Raw genomic sequence first — 21,790 nt, 5'->3', positions numbered from 1 at the left:
GCGGCTAACACATTGAGGTTGAATCCTGACAAGACAGAAGTACTGTTTGTGGGGGACAGGAGGCGGGCATGTCTGGAGGACTCCCTGGTTCTGAATTGGGTAACTGTGCCCCTGAAGGACCAGGTATGCAGCCTGGGAGTCATTTTGGATTCACAGCTGTCCATGGAGGCGCAGGTTAATTCTGTGTCCAGGGCAGGCTGAGACCCTACCTGCCTGCAGACTGTCTCGCCAGAGTGGTGCATGCTCTAGTTATCTCTCGCTTGGACTACTGCAATGCGCTCTACGTGGGGCTACCTTTGAAGGTGACCCAGAAACTACAACTAATCCAGAATGCGGCAGCTAGACTGGTGACTGGGAGCGGCTGCCAAGACCACATAACACCAGTCTTGAAAGATCTACATTGGCTCCCAGTATGTTTCCGAGCATAATTCAAAGTGTTGGTGCTGACCTTTAAAGCCCTAAATGGCCTTGGTCCAGTATACCTGAAGGAGCATCTCCACCCCCATCGTTCTGCCCGGACACTGAGGTCCAGTACTAAGGGCCTTCTGGCGGTTCCCTCGTTGCGAGAAGCCAAGTTGCAGGGAACCAGGCAGAGGGCCTTCTCGGTAGTGGTGCCCGCCTTGTGGAATGCCCTCCCATCAGATGTCAAAGAGAAAAACAGCCACCAGATTTTTAGAAGACATCTGAAGGCAGCCCTGTTTAGGGAGGCTTTTAATGTTTAATCGATTATTTTATTTTATTTTATTTTTCTGTTGGAAGCCGCCCAGAGTGGCTGGGGAAACCCAGCCAGATGGGCGGGGTAATATAATAATAATAATAATAATAATAATAATAATAATAATAATAATAATAGTGAAACTAATTACTACTACTACTACTACTACTACTACATGATGAAAAAATATTGCAAGGAGCTAAAGAATTAATGAAAATATTTTGATCTAAATTGCAACCAGGGTGTGGATATCAAAGTTGTTTGCGACTCTAGGAAGGCAGTGGCCAGAGGTTACTTTATACAACAGAACTCAATTAGAAGGAAAAAGAGAGAGAAGAAAAAAATTAGACTTATTAGAGAAAATTAAAGAGGAAAAAAACAGTTGTATAGAACAAAATCGGGAAATGAGATAACAAACCAAGAAATAAACTATTGCAATTGGAATATGGCCATATTATAGAAAAAGAGATAGAAGGGAACATTCAGTTTTGGAGATAGACATGTGGTGGGAGTGCAAAGAGATAGTGGGATTTGGGGAAAATATTTATAACGAATTGAAAAAGATGATTAGATTTACATTTGAAAAAAACCCAGAATCCTTTCTCCTAGGTATCATGTCAGATGAAATAAAAAGAACGGTCAGACCAATATTTATGTATGCAACTATGTCGGCAAGGTTATTGATTGCCAAAAATTGGAAAAGCAGCAGCATCCCAACTAAAACAGATTGGCTATCTAAAATGATGGAATACTTCCATATTGCCAAACTAACAGGGAGGATAAGAGGAGATATGGTAACAAAAAGTGAATAAGGAGTGGGTTATCTTTAAGGAATACATCAAAATTTATGTTGAAAAAGTAGAATTTCTGACAGATATTGATTGAATCCAGAAAATGATTAGAGTGAAAGGAGAGTAAAGACAAGATAGAGGAAGATATTAAAGAAATAATGAAATGCGTTTAAGCTAGTTGGAAAAATAATGAGCGCCGCAACTCCAGAGTCGTCCGCAAATGGACCTTACGATCAGGGGTCCCTTTACCTTTACCTTTACCTAACAAGAACGGCTGGAAGTCAAGTCACTTGGTGGGTGTCCATGTGGGGTAGGTGTGTAGGTATGTTGATATGTATAGTATAGGTAGGTATTATATAGAGTAATGTAGGTATGTTTTATGCTATGAATATAAGGTAGTGTGTTGTGTATGTGTTTTGTGTAAATGTAAATGTATGTGTTTTATGATAATAAAATTTATGTTAAAAAGAAAAAACTATATTTTGTGAGCAAACATATATGTGTGTGTGTGTGTGTGTGTGAGACACAAACAAACAAACAAACACAATGGATAATGTTAAAATGATACGTAGTACTGAATGTAGGGTTGATTACAGTGCAATTCTATAACATCTACTGAGAATGAAGCCCCACTGAGTTCAGTGGGGACTCCTTTCAGGTAAGTGGGTATGGGAACACATATTCAGTGCCTTTAAATGGGAAGGTAGCACATTGTTCTTGAATGTCTTCAGATAGTCATCTCCAATTATATATGTGACTGCAAGTGGTTAAGTTGAAAACAAAACAGTGCAGGGAAATGAGTCATCCAAGAAACCTCCCCCCCACCCCGTTGCGAGTTTCTGTATACAAATAAAGTAGAGTCATACCATATGCTTCAGTTTTAGTACTTTCAGTTTAAATACTCCGCGGACCCGGAAGTGTTTACTTCCAGGTTCCGCTGTGCGTGCATGCGCAAAAGTGATCTGTGCGCTTTGCGCAGAAGCACTCTATTGGCGCTTCGCGCATGCGTGCTATCACCGCTCAGATTAAGTACTTTTGGGGGCTTAATCGGAACCAATTAAGTACCAGAACTTAACCCGAGATACCACTGTAAATGTTTTTTCCCATCTAAAATACTGTCTTATTTATTTTATAGTACAGTACATTGATTATTGCCTTCATTTTATGGCTCAATGGTCTCATTAGACAGCAAAATTTGTGTTAAATTGCTGTTTTAGGGGGTGTTTTTCATCGCCTGGAATGGATTAATCCACTTTCCATTACTTTCAATGGGAAAGTTCACTTCAGGTTAAGTACGCTTGAGGTTAAGTACGGACTTCCGTAACCAATTAAGTACTTAACCTGAGGTACCACTGTATATGGCATCACACATAGGGGATACATTCTGGCCTCCCATGGAGAACAGTGCAGATGAACACAATAAAAAAGGCCTTGATATATGTCTTCAAGGAAGGGGGGAGTCTTTCTAATTACCCAGCTGTTGTTGTGGTGGTGGTGGAGCTTTGCAATGTAAGATCTGATGCCTGGGCAAGGGAGCAAAAATTGGATTTTTTTTTTTGGAGGTGTCACCTGCTATATATAATTTTCAAATGTTCATCTCCACTCAAATGTTCCTTTGCACCACAGTGGAATAGTTGTAACTATCATTCGATTCAGTTTCTGCCATCTATCCCAGCCTCATATCCCTGACACAGTGAGGACACACTTACCTGGGAGTACCTCCTATTGGAATTTTGGGGATTTTATGAGTAAACCTTGATAGAATGAGGTTTCTCATGGCTGCTGCACGTAGTTTCATCATTTTTTCTTTTTCTTATAGTTTTTGAAATAGTTTGATTATAGGAAACAAGTAATATTCCATAACATATACAGTACAGCATGAACACAACTAAACAGTACAGCTGCATATAACAATACAGTACCTTACAATATCAAATCTGAGGTGCAGGTAAGGAGAAATATCTCCTTATTTGTTAAATTGTTATATTTTTGCATTTTGGCAATACAAGGAACTATCCTGTAAAACTTAAAAGGTAACGGTAAAGGGACCCTGACCATTAGGTCCATTCGTGACCGACTCTGGGGTTGTGCGCTCATCTCGCATTATTGGCCGAGGGAGCCGGTGTATAGCTTCCAGGTCATGTGGCCAGCATGACAAAGCCGCTTCTGGCAAACCAGAGCAGCACATGGAAATGCCGTTTACCTTCCCGCTGTAGCGGTTCCTATTTATCTACTTGCATTTTGACGTGCTTTCGAACTGCTACGTTGGCATCAGCTGGGACCAAGCAACGGGAGCTCACCCCGTCACAGGGATTCGAACCGCCGACCTTCTGATCAGCAAGCCCTAGGCTCAGTGGTTTAACCCACAGCGCTACCTGGGTCCCCACCCTGTAAAACTTACTATCTCCCAACTCCTGACTGCTGTTATACTTTCACCACTTTTTACTGACTTTGCCAGTATAGAAACTCACTGTCCCTAATCTTGTAGGAACCAGATGCCAATACCAGAGATATAGCTAGATGCAAGGGATACCCACACATAGAATGGATCGCCCAAGATGATGTGATGACCACAGGCTTCATTCATTCATTTAGCTGGGCAGGCAGTGTTTGTGAGCCACAAGGGGTGGGGTGTGTGTGTGAGACATTAAAATAAATTAATAAATGGCTGTAAAGGGGGGTAAGGTAAACTCGCAGAAGACAACTCTATCAAAAGAGATTAGCCATGACAACTCAGAATACCGTACCATATGCAGTCTTACTCCAAGCTTTCCTGAGGCATATGGTTGAAAATGGAGTGTTTGGGTTCTTGGTCTGATCCAGCAGGATAAGGATTCTTGTTATGTTCTCACCTTTTGCCTACAACTGCTGTACAGAATCTTCAAGTTCCATGGTAACTTAGAGGATTTTTTTTAAATGAAATCTTTGCCTACTTTACTGACATCCATCAAACTATTAAAGATCAATTCAGAACTGCAGTTAGGAAAATAAATACAGTACACAAAAGCAGGAGGTGCTTCTGTTGTATCGTTGGGGACTCTAAAGCAGGAGTGGGGAATATGTGGCTCATTTGACTTAGAACAATACCATTATCATCCTAGCCAAAGGATGAGGAACCTGTGGTCCTCCAGATGTTGTCAGACTCCACTTTCAATCAACCCTATCCAGCACAGCCAATGGTCAGGGATTATGGGAGCTGTAGTTCAGCTACATCAGGAGGGCCTCAGGTTCTCTCCCCCTGTCCTAGTCAATAGGTTGCTTTTCAGTAGATCTTCAGTAGATATAGGGTTTGGTTTGCCCCATTAAGAAGACAATTTCATAATCCTGTTGCCACCTTTTCCCTGGCAGAGAACTTCTGCTTTTTCAGTGCTGCACCACAGGAATAAATTCAACAGTTGAAGCCTCCACTATTTCCCTCCATGCTAGGAAAAAGCAACTCGTTGCATTGAACAGCATTGTGAGAATGAGAGATGAGCTCCCTCTTCACTACCAAAAACAAACCATCCTTTCCCTCCAAGGGCTTCCCATTGCTGCTAATCACTTCATCACCGCAGGGCTGTGAAAAAGCCAGATTGCAACTAGATTAATTTACCAAAAACAGTTAACATTTTTATCAGAGGAGTCAGCTACATTCCACTGAAAGTGTCTGACTGATGTTGAACAGTCTATGAAATGCAACCAGGACTGATGGGTTTCCAATGAAATCTGACACTTTGCAAAACTTACCTGGCTTCAGGCTATGATGTCTATCTGCATTATTGCTAGTCTTCTCAGTTTATTACTGTTTATATCAGGCATCCCCAAACTGTGGCCCTCCAGATGTTTTGGCCTACAACTCCCATGATCCCTAGCTAACAGGACCAGTGGTTGGGGAAGATGGGAATTGTAGTCCAAAACATCTGGAGGGCCGAAGTCTGGGGATGCCTGGTTTATATATTGCCTTTCTTCTGCAATGGAAATCTAGGCAGCATACATGGTGTTTCCTGATGGTCAACCATCCAGGTACTGATCAGACCCGAACATGCTGAGTTTCCTTGAATTCCTCGGTTCAGGTTCTTACACAGCACTGGGGAATCATAGAATTGTAGAGTTGGAAGGGACCCTGAGGATCATCTAGTCCAACCCCCTGCAATGCAGGAATATTCAGTTGAACATGTGGCCCTTCTGATGGCCACGGTGGATATGCCTCATGGGAACTGGAGTCCAGCAACATATTGAGGGTCATAAGTTCTCAACCCTTTTGTTGTAGACTGAGACCGAGTACTAAGATAGATGGTCCAATGGGTCTGGATTTATCTTCAGAAACTTCCTATGCACCTTTAGGAGTCTTAAGTCTTCATAAAGATACATTATCAGAATGTGCCTGCAGCTATGAATTTCTGACACAATTTACTACTCAAGTACTTAGTGATTAGGTTATTGTTTTTGGCAAAATGCAATGGATGAACACAATCAGAGCATGAAGATTAGATAGATAAGGATTTCAGACCTTTAAAACGATTTTTTTGGAAGGTGCTAAATAATGACTTTTATGCGAGAACCCTCTTTAGGTTCACCAGCCATGTTCCCATCAAACTCTTTATTATAAACAGAGGCCCTTTCCCGGGCTCTCTGGAAGGAGAGCTATCTTCCCAGGATGTTAATGATTAAGAGAGTGACTCCAGCCAGAGTTTTCCCTTCCCTGCAGGAATACATTCACTCTGTGAAAGCTCTGGGCTCATTAAGAGGTATTTTGCATTCATTACATTCTCACTAGCCCCCTGTTTTAATCCTCTGGTTGCAAATGTTTGTTTGCAGCTTTGCCAGACTGGCTCCAGGTTTCCCTTTCACATGATCTTGGGTGATGATAAGTTCCTTCTATTGCTTGCTAATAAACTTGGAGTCAATGGGAAATTGTCTTTCAGAGGGAAGGAGCCCTGGGCCTGCCTTGGCCATGTGGCTTGTGCTGCAATATGGAACTGGCTACCAAAACAGCTGGTAAAATGTTTCAGTGATGCCTTGTTTCATAGGCAAGGAATTTTACACTCTGTCTATGTGTATATGTATGTTTTCATATTTATATCCCACCTTTCCTCCAAGGTCAAGGTGGTATATACATAGTTCCCCTCCGTCCCATTTTACCCCACAACAATCCTGCGAGGGAGGTTAAGCTGAGAGATACTGACTGGCCGAAGGTCACCCAGTGAGCTTTATGGCTGGTTTCATATTATGAGGTGTCTTCTGTTTCACAAAAGTTGTACTTTTTTCTTTTTTAACAGAGAGATTCATTGAGAACAAGTTTAATTGCAGATACTCAAACCACTTTTTCTGGAGTTATTTAATGGAGTTTGGTTATGTTATTCCAGAGAAAGTTGTTTTAGGAGTTCAACCAAGTGGTACTAGTCCTGGGTTCATATCCCAGCTGTCATTAGCTCAGTAGGTGATCTTGGAGAAATAATTATCGGTATCATTTTTTCATCTGTAAAGTGGGAATTAAAGTCATCTGCCTCACAGAGTGATTGAGAAAATAAACAGGTGAATGAAATATTAATTGTTTTTAGAAAATCAAATGAATATTGCCCTAACTATAGGATGGGCATTGCATCTCATACAAATCATGTCTGATGGAAACTTAAGAACAGAGGTGAACTTTATCATAGTTATAATGGCATAGGGAGCCATAAACGGGATTTATCCTGCAAAATCCTCAGAAAAGCAGATTGTCCCTAAGCTTTTCACTAAATAGACTTTCAGGAGTAAGATCCACTGAACAAAGGAACACTTGCTTCCACTCTAAAATGATTTCCCCCCCCAATGCCAAATGATGCTCCCACTCACAGCTTTCCCTAGGCCCAGAAGACAGTGTTCTGTGGCAGCTGGAAAGCTAATCTATTGCATGATGAGCTTAATCAATCCTTTCCTTTTGCATATGCTAGAGAAAAGTCCATTGACAATTCCCAGTCACTTCTGTTTTAGATGTTTGTATGCAAGGGAAGATTCCCTGAAATTGCCAGGGTCTCTATTATGCTTGTCAAAAGTCAGGTTATAAGGAATGGATGGGCTTTTGTGCAAAAAAGTACAATCACCAGCTTTTATTTTCTGGAATGGTTTTGTTTTGTTTTTAATCCTAGTTGAAACCTCAAGTCTATTGCCAAATCCACAGCACATTAACTCTGGGATGGCTCCTGCAATGGCTATTGGGACTTCATTGGAATCATCAAGCATTGTAGCCATTTTTCTCCCAGAGAGAAAAAAATTAATAAAAATAAAATAAAATAATAGATCCTGGTTTTGGGGGAATGGCAGAAGAGATGGTGGTGAGAGACCTTGGCTAAGGAAGGGTGTGTGTGTGCACGCACGTGTTTGTTTGTTTGTTTAAAAAGAGAAAGCAAGTGCACCTCAGCTAAAGTCAAAAGCTCCCTTAATTGAATTAAAAGTTCTCTATTGTTAGGCAAGTTTGCCCTTCATCAGAATCACTACAGAGATTCAGATGGCAACTGCCTCCCGGCCTTTTGAAGTGCACCATCAGGCGGTTCCCTTTTGCTATCTCTTCAACCATTGGATCAGAAGCTCTTTTATCATTGGGCAGCAAATAGACGCCCTTCAGGAGCTCAGCTTATAAATAACTTGGGATTTTGGTTGCTGTAACTTTCTTTATTCTGGATTATCTCTCATTTGGCATAGAAAAAAAGGATTTTAGCTGTGTGTCCTCCTCCCCGCTCTAATCTAGCAAAAGCCTATTTTGTCAGGGGGGGAAAGCTTTTGGATCTGCTAGTGGAATACAGTCACCATGAAGACGGGTACCTTTGCCATCCTTACTGTTATTGGAATTTACGGAGAGATCTTCAGGATATCAGCATGGTAGGAACTCAAGCCTCACTGCTACTAAGTGGTTCTCACCCACTTCAAAAAGGATGGCCTTAAAATTCTGTTCAATGAGGTGTTTTATTGTTGTTTTTCTCTCCTTCCCTCCTTCAGGTCCGTGAACAACTTTTTGATGTCAGGAACCCAGGTAATTCTCACCCACCCACCCCTTTTCAATATTGTGAGTTTGAATAGCTTTCAACATAGTCTGCTTGAATGAAGCAACCACATCTGCTGCTACAGAGCTACAATTCCTTGTGCAGAATGGAGGGGAACTGGATAGAAACCGGCTGTTTCAAGGATGTTTGGGGGGTGGGGTTTTTTTTTTGAGAGAGAGAAAATAAACACCTCACTTTGCCCCTTTTTTGGTCTGTTAAAGGCATATTTGAGATATTCGTCCAGTGTCGCTGCTGGTGCCCTACGTGGAATTGAAGAGTGTAAATACCAGTTTGCCTGGGAGCGTTGGAATTGTCCTGAGAGCACCCTGCAACTCTCCACTCACAATAAGCTGAGAAGTGGTAAGTGGATTTCAGCATGTCCTTTCCTATAGACAGGTCTGTGGGTTCTGTGGTGGGCAACTTCTAATAAGGAAATGTGGGCTTGGTGGCAATGTCACGCTTTGATCCTGGAATGTGTGAAGAAATGAACAGACGAAAATGCTCTTGGAACACATTCAGAGTTGTTGTTTTTAAAATGAATAAATTATCATTTATTGCGTCTCTTCCCACCCTTCTTCTAAGGCTGGGGCACAAAGTTCTCTTGCACTCCTTTTACCTTTCACAACAACAACCTTGTGAGGTAGGTTAGACTGAAAGTGAGCAACTGGCCAAAGGTCACCCAGTGAACTTCATGGCTGAGTGGAAATTTGAAGTAAAGTTTCTTCAGCTCTTGCCTCAGTCTAACCAGTATACCCACCAAGCTGGCTTTCATTTCCATCACCACTGAATAACAGGGAAAGTGCTTCCAGATCAGGGGGTACTTTTTCCCAAGAGACCTCTCCCCCTCAAAAAATAACACATTGGTTTTACACAATAACATATGTATTTATTTTAAAGTTACAATCTCTTTTCCTATTTATTTTGTTTGAAAAAAATGTCAAACTATCTTACAAAATGCAAATGGAATCCATCTCCAGAATAAGAAGAGCTATAAACAAACAAAACAAAACAAAAACTGCTGTGTTTTTAGATTATTTCTGATATTTTATTATTTATTGTTACTTCATTTTATAATGTATGTCATTTTAGTTTTAACATACTGTTTTAAGGCCCATGTGTTTGCCATCCTGGTCTTCTTTAGGAGGAGGGGGTGAGATATGAATTCAATAATACATTAAATTGATGGGTGCAATTCTATGCCAGTCTACTCACAAGTACATCCCATTGAATTCAATGAGATGTAGTCCAAGATAAGAAGCTATAGGATTGAAGCTTCAACAGTAATACAAGAATATGTGAACTGCTGCAAGTACCACAGAGGTACCCTTAGTTTTTATAAGAAATAGGATATATAGTGTTCCAGCTCCAGCTTTCTGAAAAAAATTACCAGCTGAAGTGCCTAGTATTGTACTGTACTGTATCTTCATATTTAGGTGGCTACATTGTTGTTTAATACATTTTTGTTTAAGAATGGTTTTATTGTTTTTAGTCTGAGTCTGTATCTTTGGTATTTTATCGTATTGCACACTGCTTCTGTAGCTTTTAACTATAAAGCGGTATATAAACCTGCGAAATAAATAAATATTAGCAGCAGCTTTATTTTCCAAGAGCTTTTAGAACAGTACCTTCTCTGTACTTTCACCAAACAGCCATGCCAACTTTGTAAGATACGACTCTAAAGCAAGATAGTTTACCAACCTAATAGCTGGGATATAAAAGTTGTGATCATGGACTTTTTTTTTGTTTCCGTGTTAAAAGGATTGTATATATTCCATTATGCTCTGTTGCTAGTGATACACAGACCGTGTTTTAGTGCAGGAAAATAAAACCTGACCTAATGCTTAGTGCCAAGTATTATATATCCATGCTCATGTTGTAGTGGATTTATAAAAGGGATCTAGAGACCAGGAAAGAGTAGAAGAAGAAATGTGGACAATTTTTGCCCCCCCCCCCTGATGCTGACTGGTTCTTCTTTCAGCTACCAGGGAGACGTCTTTTGTTCATGCCATTAGCTCAGCTGGCGTAGTGTACACTCTTACCAGGAACTGCAGCATGGGAGAATTTGAAAACTGTGGCTGCGATAACTCAAGAAAGGGACTTGCAGGTGAGACCTCATCTTGGTGGGCGTAATTCTGTAATGAGTTCATTATTGCTTTGCTTTTCACACTTCTAGGTGTCAGAATCTCCATCTCCACGCTTTGTGCTAGCTGTTTTTGGTTGCTAAGTCTGGCTTCCCAGTAGCATGAAAGATACAATGCAAACTAAATTATAATTAATATATATTTCTTAGCCCCTACTTTCATTCCAGTCCCAACCTGGCTACTACCCCTTTCCCTGTTTCTTCTGTGATACCTCCATGTGCTCAAACCCATTTCTGTTGGAAGATTCATACCAGAACAGTTTGCAAATGGTGTTATTTTTGTCCCCCCCAGGTGGAAAAGGATGGGTTTGGGGAGGCTGCGATGACAATGTAGAATTTGGTGAAAGAATCGCCAAAAAATTTGTGGATGCTTTGGAGACAGCGCATGATACCAGAGCTTCAATGAATTTGCACAATAATGAGGCAGGGAGACTGGTAAGTGAGAAAATATGTAGTCTTCATTTGAAAAATACTTCTTTTAGAATGTGTAAATGGCCAAAGAGAATAGTGACATCAGAATTGCCCCTTCAGGCTGTCCTTTTCTGAATAAGCTGACTGACTCACTGATTTCATGGACTGACTGGAAAAAAGGGTTGCTCAACACTGAATGTGGGCAGTGTCACCTTATCAGGCCCTCAGGGTGAATTCCTGATTAATTTTACCTACTTCTTATTTTCTGAAATAGAGATGAGGCACACCTAATTGTTTTAAGCAGGATGGAGAAACTATCACCTTCAGTGTGTTACTTTAGAAACTAAACAACAAAAAACCCTTACAATTGTATTCATTTGTATTCGGTTGCAACAAAACAAGGAAATAGCAGTAAAATATTTATTTCATAAAATTTATACACCGCTTGACTGGGGGAAAAAAAACCCTACCCTCAGAGCAGTTGACAAAAACTAGAAACAGTAAAATCAAGAAAAACGTATAACCCTACTTTAAAACATACCAAAGTTAAAATGCTAAAACAGGTGAAAACCACCTCGTTTTCTAAGCATCTGGATTGCTTTGTCTAAATAGGAATGTTTTTAGCAAGCACCAAAAAGTGTACAGGTCTCAATAGGCAGGGAGTTCCACACTGTAGGTGCTGCCACACTGAGCAGTCAAGTTCTTACAAATATGGAACGGGTATTATGTGGTGCCTGTGTTGTTGTTTAGTTGTGTCCGACTCTTCGTGACCCCATGGACCAGAGCACGCCAGGCACTCCTGTCTTCCACTGCCTCCCGCAGTTTGGTCAGACTCCTGTTGGTAGCTTTGAGAACACTGTCCAACCATCTCGTCCTCTGTCATCCCCTTCTCCTTGTGCCCTCCATCTTTCCCAACATCAGGGTCTTTCCCAGGGAATCTTCTCTTCTCATGAGGTGGCCAAAGTATTGGAGCCACTACTTCAGGATCTGTCCTTCAGAATGGATAGGTTTGATCTTCTTTCAGTCCATGGGACTCTCAAGAGTCTCCTCCAGCACCATAATTCAAAAGCATCAATTCTTCGGCGATCAGCCTTCTTTATGGTCCAGCTCTCACTTCCATACATCACTACTGGGAAAACCATAGCTTTAACTATACGGATCTTTGTCGGCAAGGTGATGTCTCTGCTTTTTAAGATGCTGTCTAGGTTTCTCATTGCTTTTCTCCCACCTGTAGTAGTGCCAATTTGGCTGAAGCGGTTGAGTGGGCATAGTTATGGTAAGGTGATCTCATAGGTAAACTGGTTCCAAGTTGTTAAGACTTTTATGCAGCTTCCGGATTGAGCACGAGGGGAGCTCCACATAGAGTGCATTGCAGTAATGCAGTAGAGTGCATTGAAGTAACCAATGCATGAACTACTGTGGCAAGGCTTTCCTGCTCCAGGAATGGCCATAGCTGTCGAACCAGCTGCAGTTGGTAAAAGGCACTTCTAGCCATTGAGGCTACCTGAGCCTCCAGCGACAGAGCTGGATGCAGAAGCATCCCGAAACTGCTCCTTCAGGAGACAGGCAACCCCACCTAGGGTAGAAAACTGACCAATTTCTCAGACACAAAAACCAAAAATATATGCTTTGCTGCTATCCATATGGCTACCAGACCCGTACCGGTAATTGGCTGAGCAAAATTGTTGCCTGTTCTCTGTTAGGTGGATCAGTATTCTGTTCTAGGCTCTCTGGTCGTGGTTCAACCTAGTGGCCTTGGACAAGTCTCATCATGCCGCCTCCTCACTCTGCTTTAGAACAAGGGAATGTTTTTACACAAGGGTGATCAGTTCTGTTTGATTAGTGTGATGCAACTGAAATTTGAAAGAAGCAAATTTCTGGTTTAATCTCTGTTTATATATAACATGACTTTAAACAGTTTGTTCTGTTAAGCACGTTTTTGGGTGCAATGAAGATTAACCTCTTAGGCAAAGGACTAGCATCCTATACATTCCTGATATAAACTTGCCAGTCTTGAGTATCTTCTGGACTGAAAATTCAAGCTGCAATTCTATGCACACCTACCAGGGAGTAAGCCCCACTGAACACAGAGGAATGATTTTTGAGGAACATGCATTAGATTGGATGGCATGCTGCTTCCATCTAAAAGAACTCCACATAATTAGGAAATTTAGCTCCTAGAAAATAAATACTGAATGAGAGCTGATAATTTTTAAGATGCAGGGAAGCTTCTAATAGCATTATTCCAAATCTCGATCACCAAGGCCCGGTGTTGGCATGCATCATGGTGGGCCCAACATGGTTATCACCAGTCACCAGCTTCCTTTATTAAGAAATAAATATTAAAAGCTTTTAACGGCATGGTGCTAAACCCAGGGCTATATATGGAAGCACATTTTGCACAGGCAGCAGGTGCTATTAACTTAATTTACCCAGAATTACTTCTATATTGGGGTCTAGGGGCATTCTGGGTAAATTAAGCCCTGATAGGAAGGAAGACAGTTGTTGTTTATCATGCACTTTATACCTGCCTAAATTCCCTCTCCTACACAACTTTTAAAAGTGTGAGCAGTGCTTTTTTTCTAGAAAAATAGGTGCCGGTACTCACTATGAAGTTGTTAAAGTAAGTGCTATACATTTTAATAACAAAAAAGAGCGGTGCCAGTATTGCGTACCCTTGAGTGCCCCCTGAAAACACTGGGTGTGGGGGGGGCCCTGTTGCTCACAATAAGGTGCCCTTCAGATGTTATTTGACCCCCCCCCATCAGCCACAGCCAGGAATGATGGGAGCTGGAGTCCAGGAACATCCGAAGGGCACCTGTTGGCTCCTCCTACTAAGGGCAAATGAAGATGGCCACTATTACAGCTGCCTTGCCTGGTGCTTCTCTTCCCTGTCTCTCACTGAATGTTATGGCCCACATCCTCTCTCTGCCCCTTGCAACTAACATCAGTGTGGAACGGGGTGGGTGGGCACAGAGGACAGATTTCTCAGGCTCATTCCAGACTTGGTGTTCTTAATTGTTCTCCTGTCTCTCACCCAAGGCTGTAAGAGCAACCATGAAGAAGGTCTGCAAATGTCACGGGGTTTCAGGGAGCTGCAGCATCCAAACCTGTTGGCACCAGCTTTCAGATTTTCGAGACACTGGAAATTACCTGAAGATCAAATACCGCCAGGCTCAGAAGCTGGAGACAGACAAGAAGAGAATGAGAGCAGCAAACAGTGCAGACAGTCGTGGAGTCACACTCGAGACCTTCAGCACCCTGCTGGTCGGTGAACTTGTCTACTTGGAGGACTCTTCTGACTACTGCGTCAAAAACATGACCTTGGGCCTACGCGGCACTGAAGGACGAGAGTGCCTGCAAGGTGGTACAAACCTATCCCAGTGGGAGAAGCGGAGCTGTAAAAGGCTCTGTGCAGAGTGTGGGCTGAAAACAGAGGCTAGGCAGACAGAAACAGTTACCAACTGCAACTGCAAGTTCATCTGGTGTTGCAAAGTGAAATGTGAACAGTGCAAAGAAGTAGTCACCAAACATTACTGCTCCAGACGAGACAGCTCTTCCTCCAATAACACTCGGAGAAGAAACAAAGGACGCAAATCAGCAGCTGTCTAACTACTACCTATGACTGCCTTCCTGCGAACTGTTAAAAGATCACCACATTTGAGACATATTTTTTTTACTTGGAGTATCCAAAAAAGCTTTATATATTTGGATTATGCATACCCAAGTCCCTTTCCCCCCTTATTCTGGACACATCTTCAATTTGACCAATATTTGGAACCAAACTGGTACTCATTCAATGTATTTGTGCCGTACCCCCCTCACAATAATATACTCCACTTCTACTTCAGGTGCCTATTTCCCTACTCTTACACAATTTAGAGCAATATTCTGCCCTATAAGGCACCCCAATATTATAGGGATCTGTGGTTCAGGCTGGAAACTGGGATTTTTTTAGTATTTTTACTTTTCTCTGGTGTTTTAGGGGGACAGTCTGTTGGGATAAGATAGCCACATATCCCATACCTTCCAGGAATCCACACACACAAAATAATAAAACTAGGAACCCCCAGAACCAGCCCCCCGCAAGGTTGAGGGCATGTGAGGGCTCTGGCAGGGACCTAGAGCCCTCCCTCCACCTTCCCAAAGCCCAGTGAGAGCCAAAGCCTGAGAGCCCTCACACTGCCTTCCGAAAGCTGGGGATCACAGCTTTGCACAGGTGGGGTGAGCGGAATATATAAATTGAGAGTGGGTTTCTGCTGCTCTCCATTTATTTATGTATTTATTTACTCCCCTCCCTCCCCAAACAAAGCTGCGATCGTGTAAGTTAAATAAGCGTAAGATGCAAGTTACCTGTATGCTCCTTGTATACTTCCAGTGTTTTCCAGTTTACTTCTAAAGCTTCATAATTAGCTGTAAGTGCACTTGTAGTCACTTTATTGTCTCTTTCTGGTTGAAAAGCCTTCCTTTTTAGAAGTACCAAATGCAAAGGTATGAACTCCAGATTTCAATATTGTCAAAGCTAAATTTGTAAAACAAATTTTCCCAGGTCAAAGTCAGGGAAAATCATCTGCCATTATTATGGAAATGCCTGATGGTTTTCTTGTGTGCAGCCTGGTTCCCATTAATATTTTCTCATGTGGTTGCAGTAGTATAGTTGCTTGTGTGTATGGAAATCTTGTGTGTATGGAAATCACAAACAGTGTGAACTGTTGCACAGTGATTTTCACACCCACCACATGATGAGATCATGATGGAATTAAGTTATGTGGGATCTAAAGCTATAGGGACTTAATGGCCATTGTGTTTTCAACAAGGTAGGTTTTTGCATGTGCAAGTTATTGCATGTGTACGATGTATGTATCTCACCCCTTCAGGCAACCCAGTTGCATGCAAATTCCACCAAAATAACACTTGATGGGAAAATATGGGTTGTTTGAATCCTATGTTTATTCTTGAATGTATCTAATGAAATTCACAGGAAAGTGTTAAAGAGGCAGCTTCTTTGTAATGCTGCATGTGCATGGATTGTAAATATATACATTTTTAAAAAATGTGAAACATATGCACTTTTTGATGTGAAGAATTTAGTGTCGCTAGTTCTCCCTGAGGTGGGGGGTGGAAATACATGCCTGGGCTAAACCACTTCACACTGCATGTGGTGTTGAGGCTCACATGGCAGAATATCTCTTCATACCCAAAAAATTAATTTCATACAGAAAACAATCTCATAGACTTCGTTCAAAATACTAGTTTTCTGTATGCAAGCTATGTTTCTGTATGGAGAAGAGGAGCTCCTACCCAGGGTCTGAAGTGGTATGACAAAGATCCAGTTTTACCACCTCACTTTAAAAAAAGCCATATCCCCCCCCCCCCCCCCGGTTAGCATACACCTACTTTCCCCAACCACCACAAGGGTGGCTTTGTGGACAATATTATGCTTTACCTTCAATGCATTTTAAGTGTACTTTTCACAAAGTCATTGCAGTGGATAACCAAGCAACTTTTAATTCTCTGTTTCTGGACGAAATGATGTGCTTTGGTGTCCTTTGCCACCTAAAATCACAATAAATTCAACAGCTATCAATTTGGTGCTCTTTGGTAGCTGATCAACGTGTCCTGTTTTGAAGTGCTTGTTATAAGACAAGTGAAGCTGATGCTTATTTTGCATATTATTTTGCAATAAACCATTTTTTAAAAAAATAAAATGAATGTTTTCTTTTTGATTTTGCTTTTTTTTTTTAAAAAAAAAAAGCTGCTTAAAGCTTACTTTTAAAGTCTGTGTGTGTGCCATTTGGAGATAGGTATATACCTATGCACACACAATAATGCTACCTTAAAAAGAAGAAGCGGGGGGGGGGGTGGTGGTGGTGAAGAGGGTTGCTATGGCTTGGATAGCAGCCCACAAAATTAAGCTAGACAGTGACTCTCAACAGTTTATATCCTTTTTCTTTAGGATATAAATTGGGCAGAATACAATACTAGATTGCAAACATTGGCCCAGTAAAAGTAAATTTCCCTTGTTGCTTTAATTTGTCTATTGTCTAATGTTCTTCAAACAATGCCGGCTCCAATTGTGTTTGATGTGGTAAATATCAGGGCTTGTTGCAAAATTCTTTATTCTAAGTAACAAGATTAACCCTTTGAACTGGAGAGTATAAGTGAAAACTTGGAGGCAGTTGTGAATGTATCTGTCGGCTCCCTGCTGTTTGCTCCTATAAACAACCTGAAGACATGCATGCCTGGGAGGGGAAGAGGAGACACTGGCTTCAGCCAAATTGGCTTCTTGATTAAATGTGTATTCCAGATCTCTTCCTGGATTCAGCTGATTATTTTGGTGCCTCAAGAGGCTATTTCCCCCCACAAGGTTTATTAGCCATTTGCCGTGTTACATTTGCTATGTTAGATATTTAGTAGATGACTTGGCTAGTTCTCAATTTCTACTTTTCCCCTTAGGATGCCAGATATTTTAAAGTAGGTCTGACCACATGGCTCCAAAGGATGATAACCAATGGGTGCCTTCTGCTATTGACTCCAGTATATTATATATTTCTAAAATTTTAATCCAGTGCAAGGTTGTCACGTGGCTATTGGTTACCAGATGCTGGAAACCAGGCTCAGATTCTGTTGGAGGGCTTCCCAAAGGCATCTGGTTGGCCACCGTAAGGATAGGATGCTGGACGAGATGGGCCTTTGGCCTGATCCAGCAGGCTCTTCTTCTTTTCTGACTGCTGAACAGGCTTTTCAACAATTTTGAGTCCAGCATTCTGTTGTCATTTCCATCAACAATCAACCCTGGTACACGCAAATGGTTACAAATGTTGCCATGGCTAATGCTTAAAGCTTCAGAGACTGTATGATAAAAAGTATGCTGCTTGCAAGTTCCAAATGGCTACATGTCATAATTGAACTATATCCTGAGAGGGATACAACCTGAGCCTGGAACCACATTGATCAAGTGGAGACAGGAGGGCCTGTTGTAGGAAGTGGGAACAGGAATAGGCCCAGCATTACAACTACTCTCCTGGGTTTGAATGGGAATATGTGTGTGTTACGCAACTGCGTTTCCTCTGGTGGTTATTATCCCAAGGTAATTTTAAAGACCAACAGATGGATAATTATCATAGAATATAGTTTAGGTTACATTACTCTGCAAGGTTAAACCAATGGTGAAACCTCTGTGAGCAGAGATGGGCATACAGCACATTAAAGGTTTATATCGATATCAGGGAAAGTGATTGCAGGAATATTTCCTCAGAATATCTGTGATATTTGCAAGTGATCATAGGGGACCATTGCCACTATTTGCTTAAGAAGGGCAGGCAGGCTGAATGTACCGTAGCTGCTGCCTCTTCTCTTATATCCCTAGCCATCTATATGGACCATTGGTTGGGGAAAACAGAAGTACACCTGATTAACAATCCACAATTTAACTAAAGAAACACCAGAAGATTAATTTCTGCTGTCAGCAAGGCATCCTGTTATATTCATTCTAGGTTTGTTCCTTGGTGCCAATGACACACTAATGATGGGTTGTTGCGTTGTTGTTTTTACCCATCTTAGAATAGAGACAGAAGAATGTATTTATTTTTACACCATTCATTTCCTGCATTTCCACATGGGGTTAGCAATTGTATGAAGTGAATATTATGGCTCCCAATGCAAAGGCTCTCCATCACTCAAGCTGACATCTCCTCTCTTGAGAAGAATAAGTGACCTTTTCATATGCAGCTTAACTAGCCGGTCACACCACAACTAAATTGGGAAAAGCCATGGGTCACATAAATTCCTGGAGGCCTTAAAAACAAAAGTGAGAGACTCTTTTCAACTTGCAAAAAAACCCAACTCCCTTAACATTACAAAGTTAGAGGGTTGTAATTGCCATTTCTGATAGCCTTTTTTCCAGCATGAGCAGAGGCAGGTGCACAACACAAAATGGTGTGCAGGATTTTCAAAGCAGTCCAATAAAAGTTTGATGATGCCCAGAATTAAACTCAAATGAGGATGTGGGTGAGGGCTGACCAGATAGCTGAACTTAAAAGAAAGTGATATAAGAGTCCCTTTCAGAGGCATTTGAAAATATGCAGTGAAAACAGATGGAGGAATGGGATTTGGGTGCATTAGTTCCAGCTTCTGAGTCAACTTCAGAGGTGGCCCTACATGGAATGCATTGCAGTAAGCCAATCTGGCCCTACATGGAATGCATTGCAGTAAACCAGCATGTGGATAGTAGTGGTCAGGCTATCCCAGTCCAAGAAATGGCCATAGCTGTCATATAAGCCAAAGCACTCCTAGCCACTGAGGGCACCTGGACTTTTAGTGAGAGAGATTGATCCAGGAGCACAAAACAGGTAATTAACCACTTAATGGGGCTTGGGAACCATCCCACTCCCAGTAGGCTTCTGTCCTGTCAGGATTCAGATTCAATTTGTTGGTTCTAATCTAATCTACCAATGAATCCAAGCACCAGACCAGAGTTTGCACTGCCCCTTCCAGATCACTCTTTAAAGATAAAACAGAGCTAGGTATCGTCAACAAAATGAAGACACGTTGCCCCAAGTCTCCCAATAACCACTTCTAATGATTCTATATAGATGATAAATAGCACTGGGGACAGGATAGTACCCTTTGGCTCCCCCCAGCACAACTGCCTGGGGTCCGAACTATAATCACCCAGTGTTATTCTCTGAAATTGACTCTGGACTGGACTGGAACCAATACAAAACAGTGGCTTGAGCAAGTTGAGGAGGATACCTTTGTCAAGGATATCAAAAGGTGCTGAGAGATCAAGAGGGTCACAGTCCCCCTGTCCTTCTCCTCATAAAAGTCATCCATCAGAGCAAGGAAGGTCAATTCCATGTCGCTCCCTCCCCAAACAGCTACTCCCAAGCACATGTTGTAAGAAATAAGTTCTTAGTTCTTTCTTACTTTCCATAGGTGTGTCTAGAAGGCAGAGGGACAGGGTAATGTGAGTAAATGGGTGAACATGTCTTGCATGTTACTGGACAGTCTTAGGCATAGGTAGGCAAACTAAGGCCCGGGGGCTGGATCCGGCCCAATCGCCTTCTAAATCCGGCTCCCGGACAGTCCGGGAATCAGTGTGTTTTTACATGCGTAGAATGCATATATTTTATTTAAAATGCATCTCTGGGTTATTTGTGGGGCATAGGAATTGGTTCATTATTATTTTTTTCAAAATATAGTCCAGCCCCCCGCAAGGTCTGAGGGACAGTGGACCAGCCCCCTGCTGAAAAAGTCTTAGGCTTTGAACCAAACTTGCATCAAGTAAGCTCTGCTTCTATGCATCACCAGATAAAATACAGGAGTTTTTCTACGGTTCTTTCAAGATTCTTCCCTGCTTAATTCAACAACATAAAGCACTTGAAATTTGCACCGCCGGCAAATGAATATGGGCCCATTTACAATGGACATAATACTCCAGGCCAGCGATATTTGAATCTGGATTTCAAACATGACAAAGTTTGGAAGGAACAAATCAGATTCGAGGTAAATCTACCCTACTATCTTTTAAATGGGGTCACGAAGAGTCGGACACGACTAAACAACAACAACAACATCTTTTAAATGTGCAGCCATCAGCTGATGGGGTGTATGCTACCTTTCAGTGTACTTAATCAGGAGCAAGAAAGAGACCAAGAGAGATACTGTAGCTTTATCTCATTATATCACCAGAGAACCATCACAAATCACTGTATAATTCCTTCTCTGACAGTTGGAAGCACTAAATTGTGCCTCTGTTATCCAGAACTCCCTAAACTTACAAATACAGGCCAGAAACTTTAAAGACAAAAGATAGTGTAAATCATTCTAGAGGAGGTCTACAAAAAGCTTAAGACTTCCTGGCCTGTAATAGTAATAATAATAATAAAGGGTCACTTAACAATGAGGAATCTAGTTTACAGCATCCTTCTGGGAGAGATTACCAAAGATAAGGGTGGTGGTGGTTATGGAATTTCCCTCAACTTTGGCAGCACTGACAGAGATTAAAATCAGGCGTTAAAATGTTTTTAAAATACAGCAATAATCCAGAGAGAGCAGGGATAGATTCAGAAACTGCAAAGTACTCCACCTGTTGATGTTGAGAGCTCTCTAATTTTCATCTCCCCTTTCCTCCCGGAGAATCCTCTATAATCCTCTTTTAAGGGATAGCTCTCACTGAGGCAGACCGTTGTATCTGGATGGGCCGTACCACTTCAGACCCACTGCCTGTGGGAAGCTCCCACGTTCAAATTAGGAAAATCACCCTCCCCCTTGCAAAGAGAAATATCAAGAAGGGCTCTGTTGTGTTGTGGGTTTCTTAATAGTAGCCATTCAGTGACAACATCTTCACAATAACAGCTCTTTATTTAAGGCAACAAGACAAGACTGACTCTGAGGACAGGAAAGCTACATTTATAGGGACAGGGGACTAGCTAGAAAGGGATCCATTTTGGAGGGAACAATATCAGGCAATCACAGTGCTGCCTTTTGGAGGAAACCAATAAGACAGAGGATCCAAATACAGCAGCTTAAATTAACCAATAGTAGCTGTACCTTCTGGAAGCAAAAGGCAGTTACTTTACCCTAATGCAAATACAGACAATAGTAATACAGATATAAAATCCTTTGACTCAATACACAACAGGCTCTAGGTTGGATGAGTGCCTCACATGCTAGTTTTCTATCTAAAGCTTTATTCTGCATGAAGTACGGTACATTCTGGACACAGGCT

General features: G+C 41.6%; 1 protein-coding gene across 1 annotated transcript; it reads left to right on the top strand.

The window, feature by feature from the left end:
* Positions 1–8,275: 8,275 nt before the first annotated feature.
* WNT8A (Wnt family member 8A) lies at positions 8,276–14,670 on the top strand. The gene is made up of 6 exons (XM_035104958.2): positions 8,276–8,346; positions 8,464–8,497; positions 8,729–8,867; positions 10,486–10,611; positions 10,940–11,082; positions 14,101–14,670. Exons 1-6 carry the CDS (start codon positions 8,276–8,278, stop codon positions 14,668–14,670), a joined length of 1,083 nt encoding a protein of 360 aa, XP_034960849.1.
* The last annotated feature ends 7,120 nt before the right edge of the window (positions 14,671–21,790 follow it).

This window comes from Zootoca vivipara, chromosome 2, assembly GCF_963506605.1.
Source record: "Zootoca vivipara chromosome 2, rZooViv1.1, whole genome shotgun sequence".
In the NCBI taxonomy this organism is placed as follows: Eukaryota; Metazoa; Chordata; class Lepidosauria; order Squamata; family Lacertidae; genus Zootoca; species Zootoca vivipara.
The sequence above is the reverse complement of the archived record's forward strand: the minus strand, read 5'-3'. Positions and strand labels throughout refer to the sequence as shown.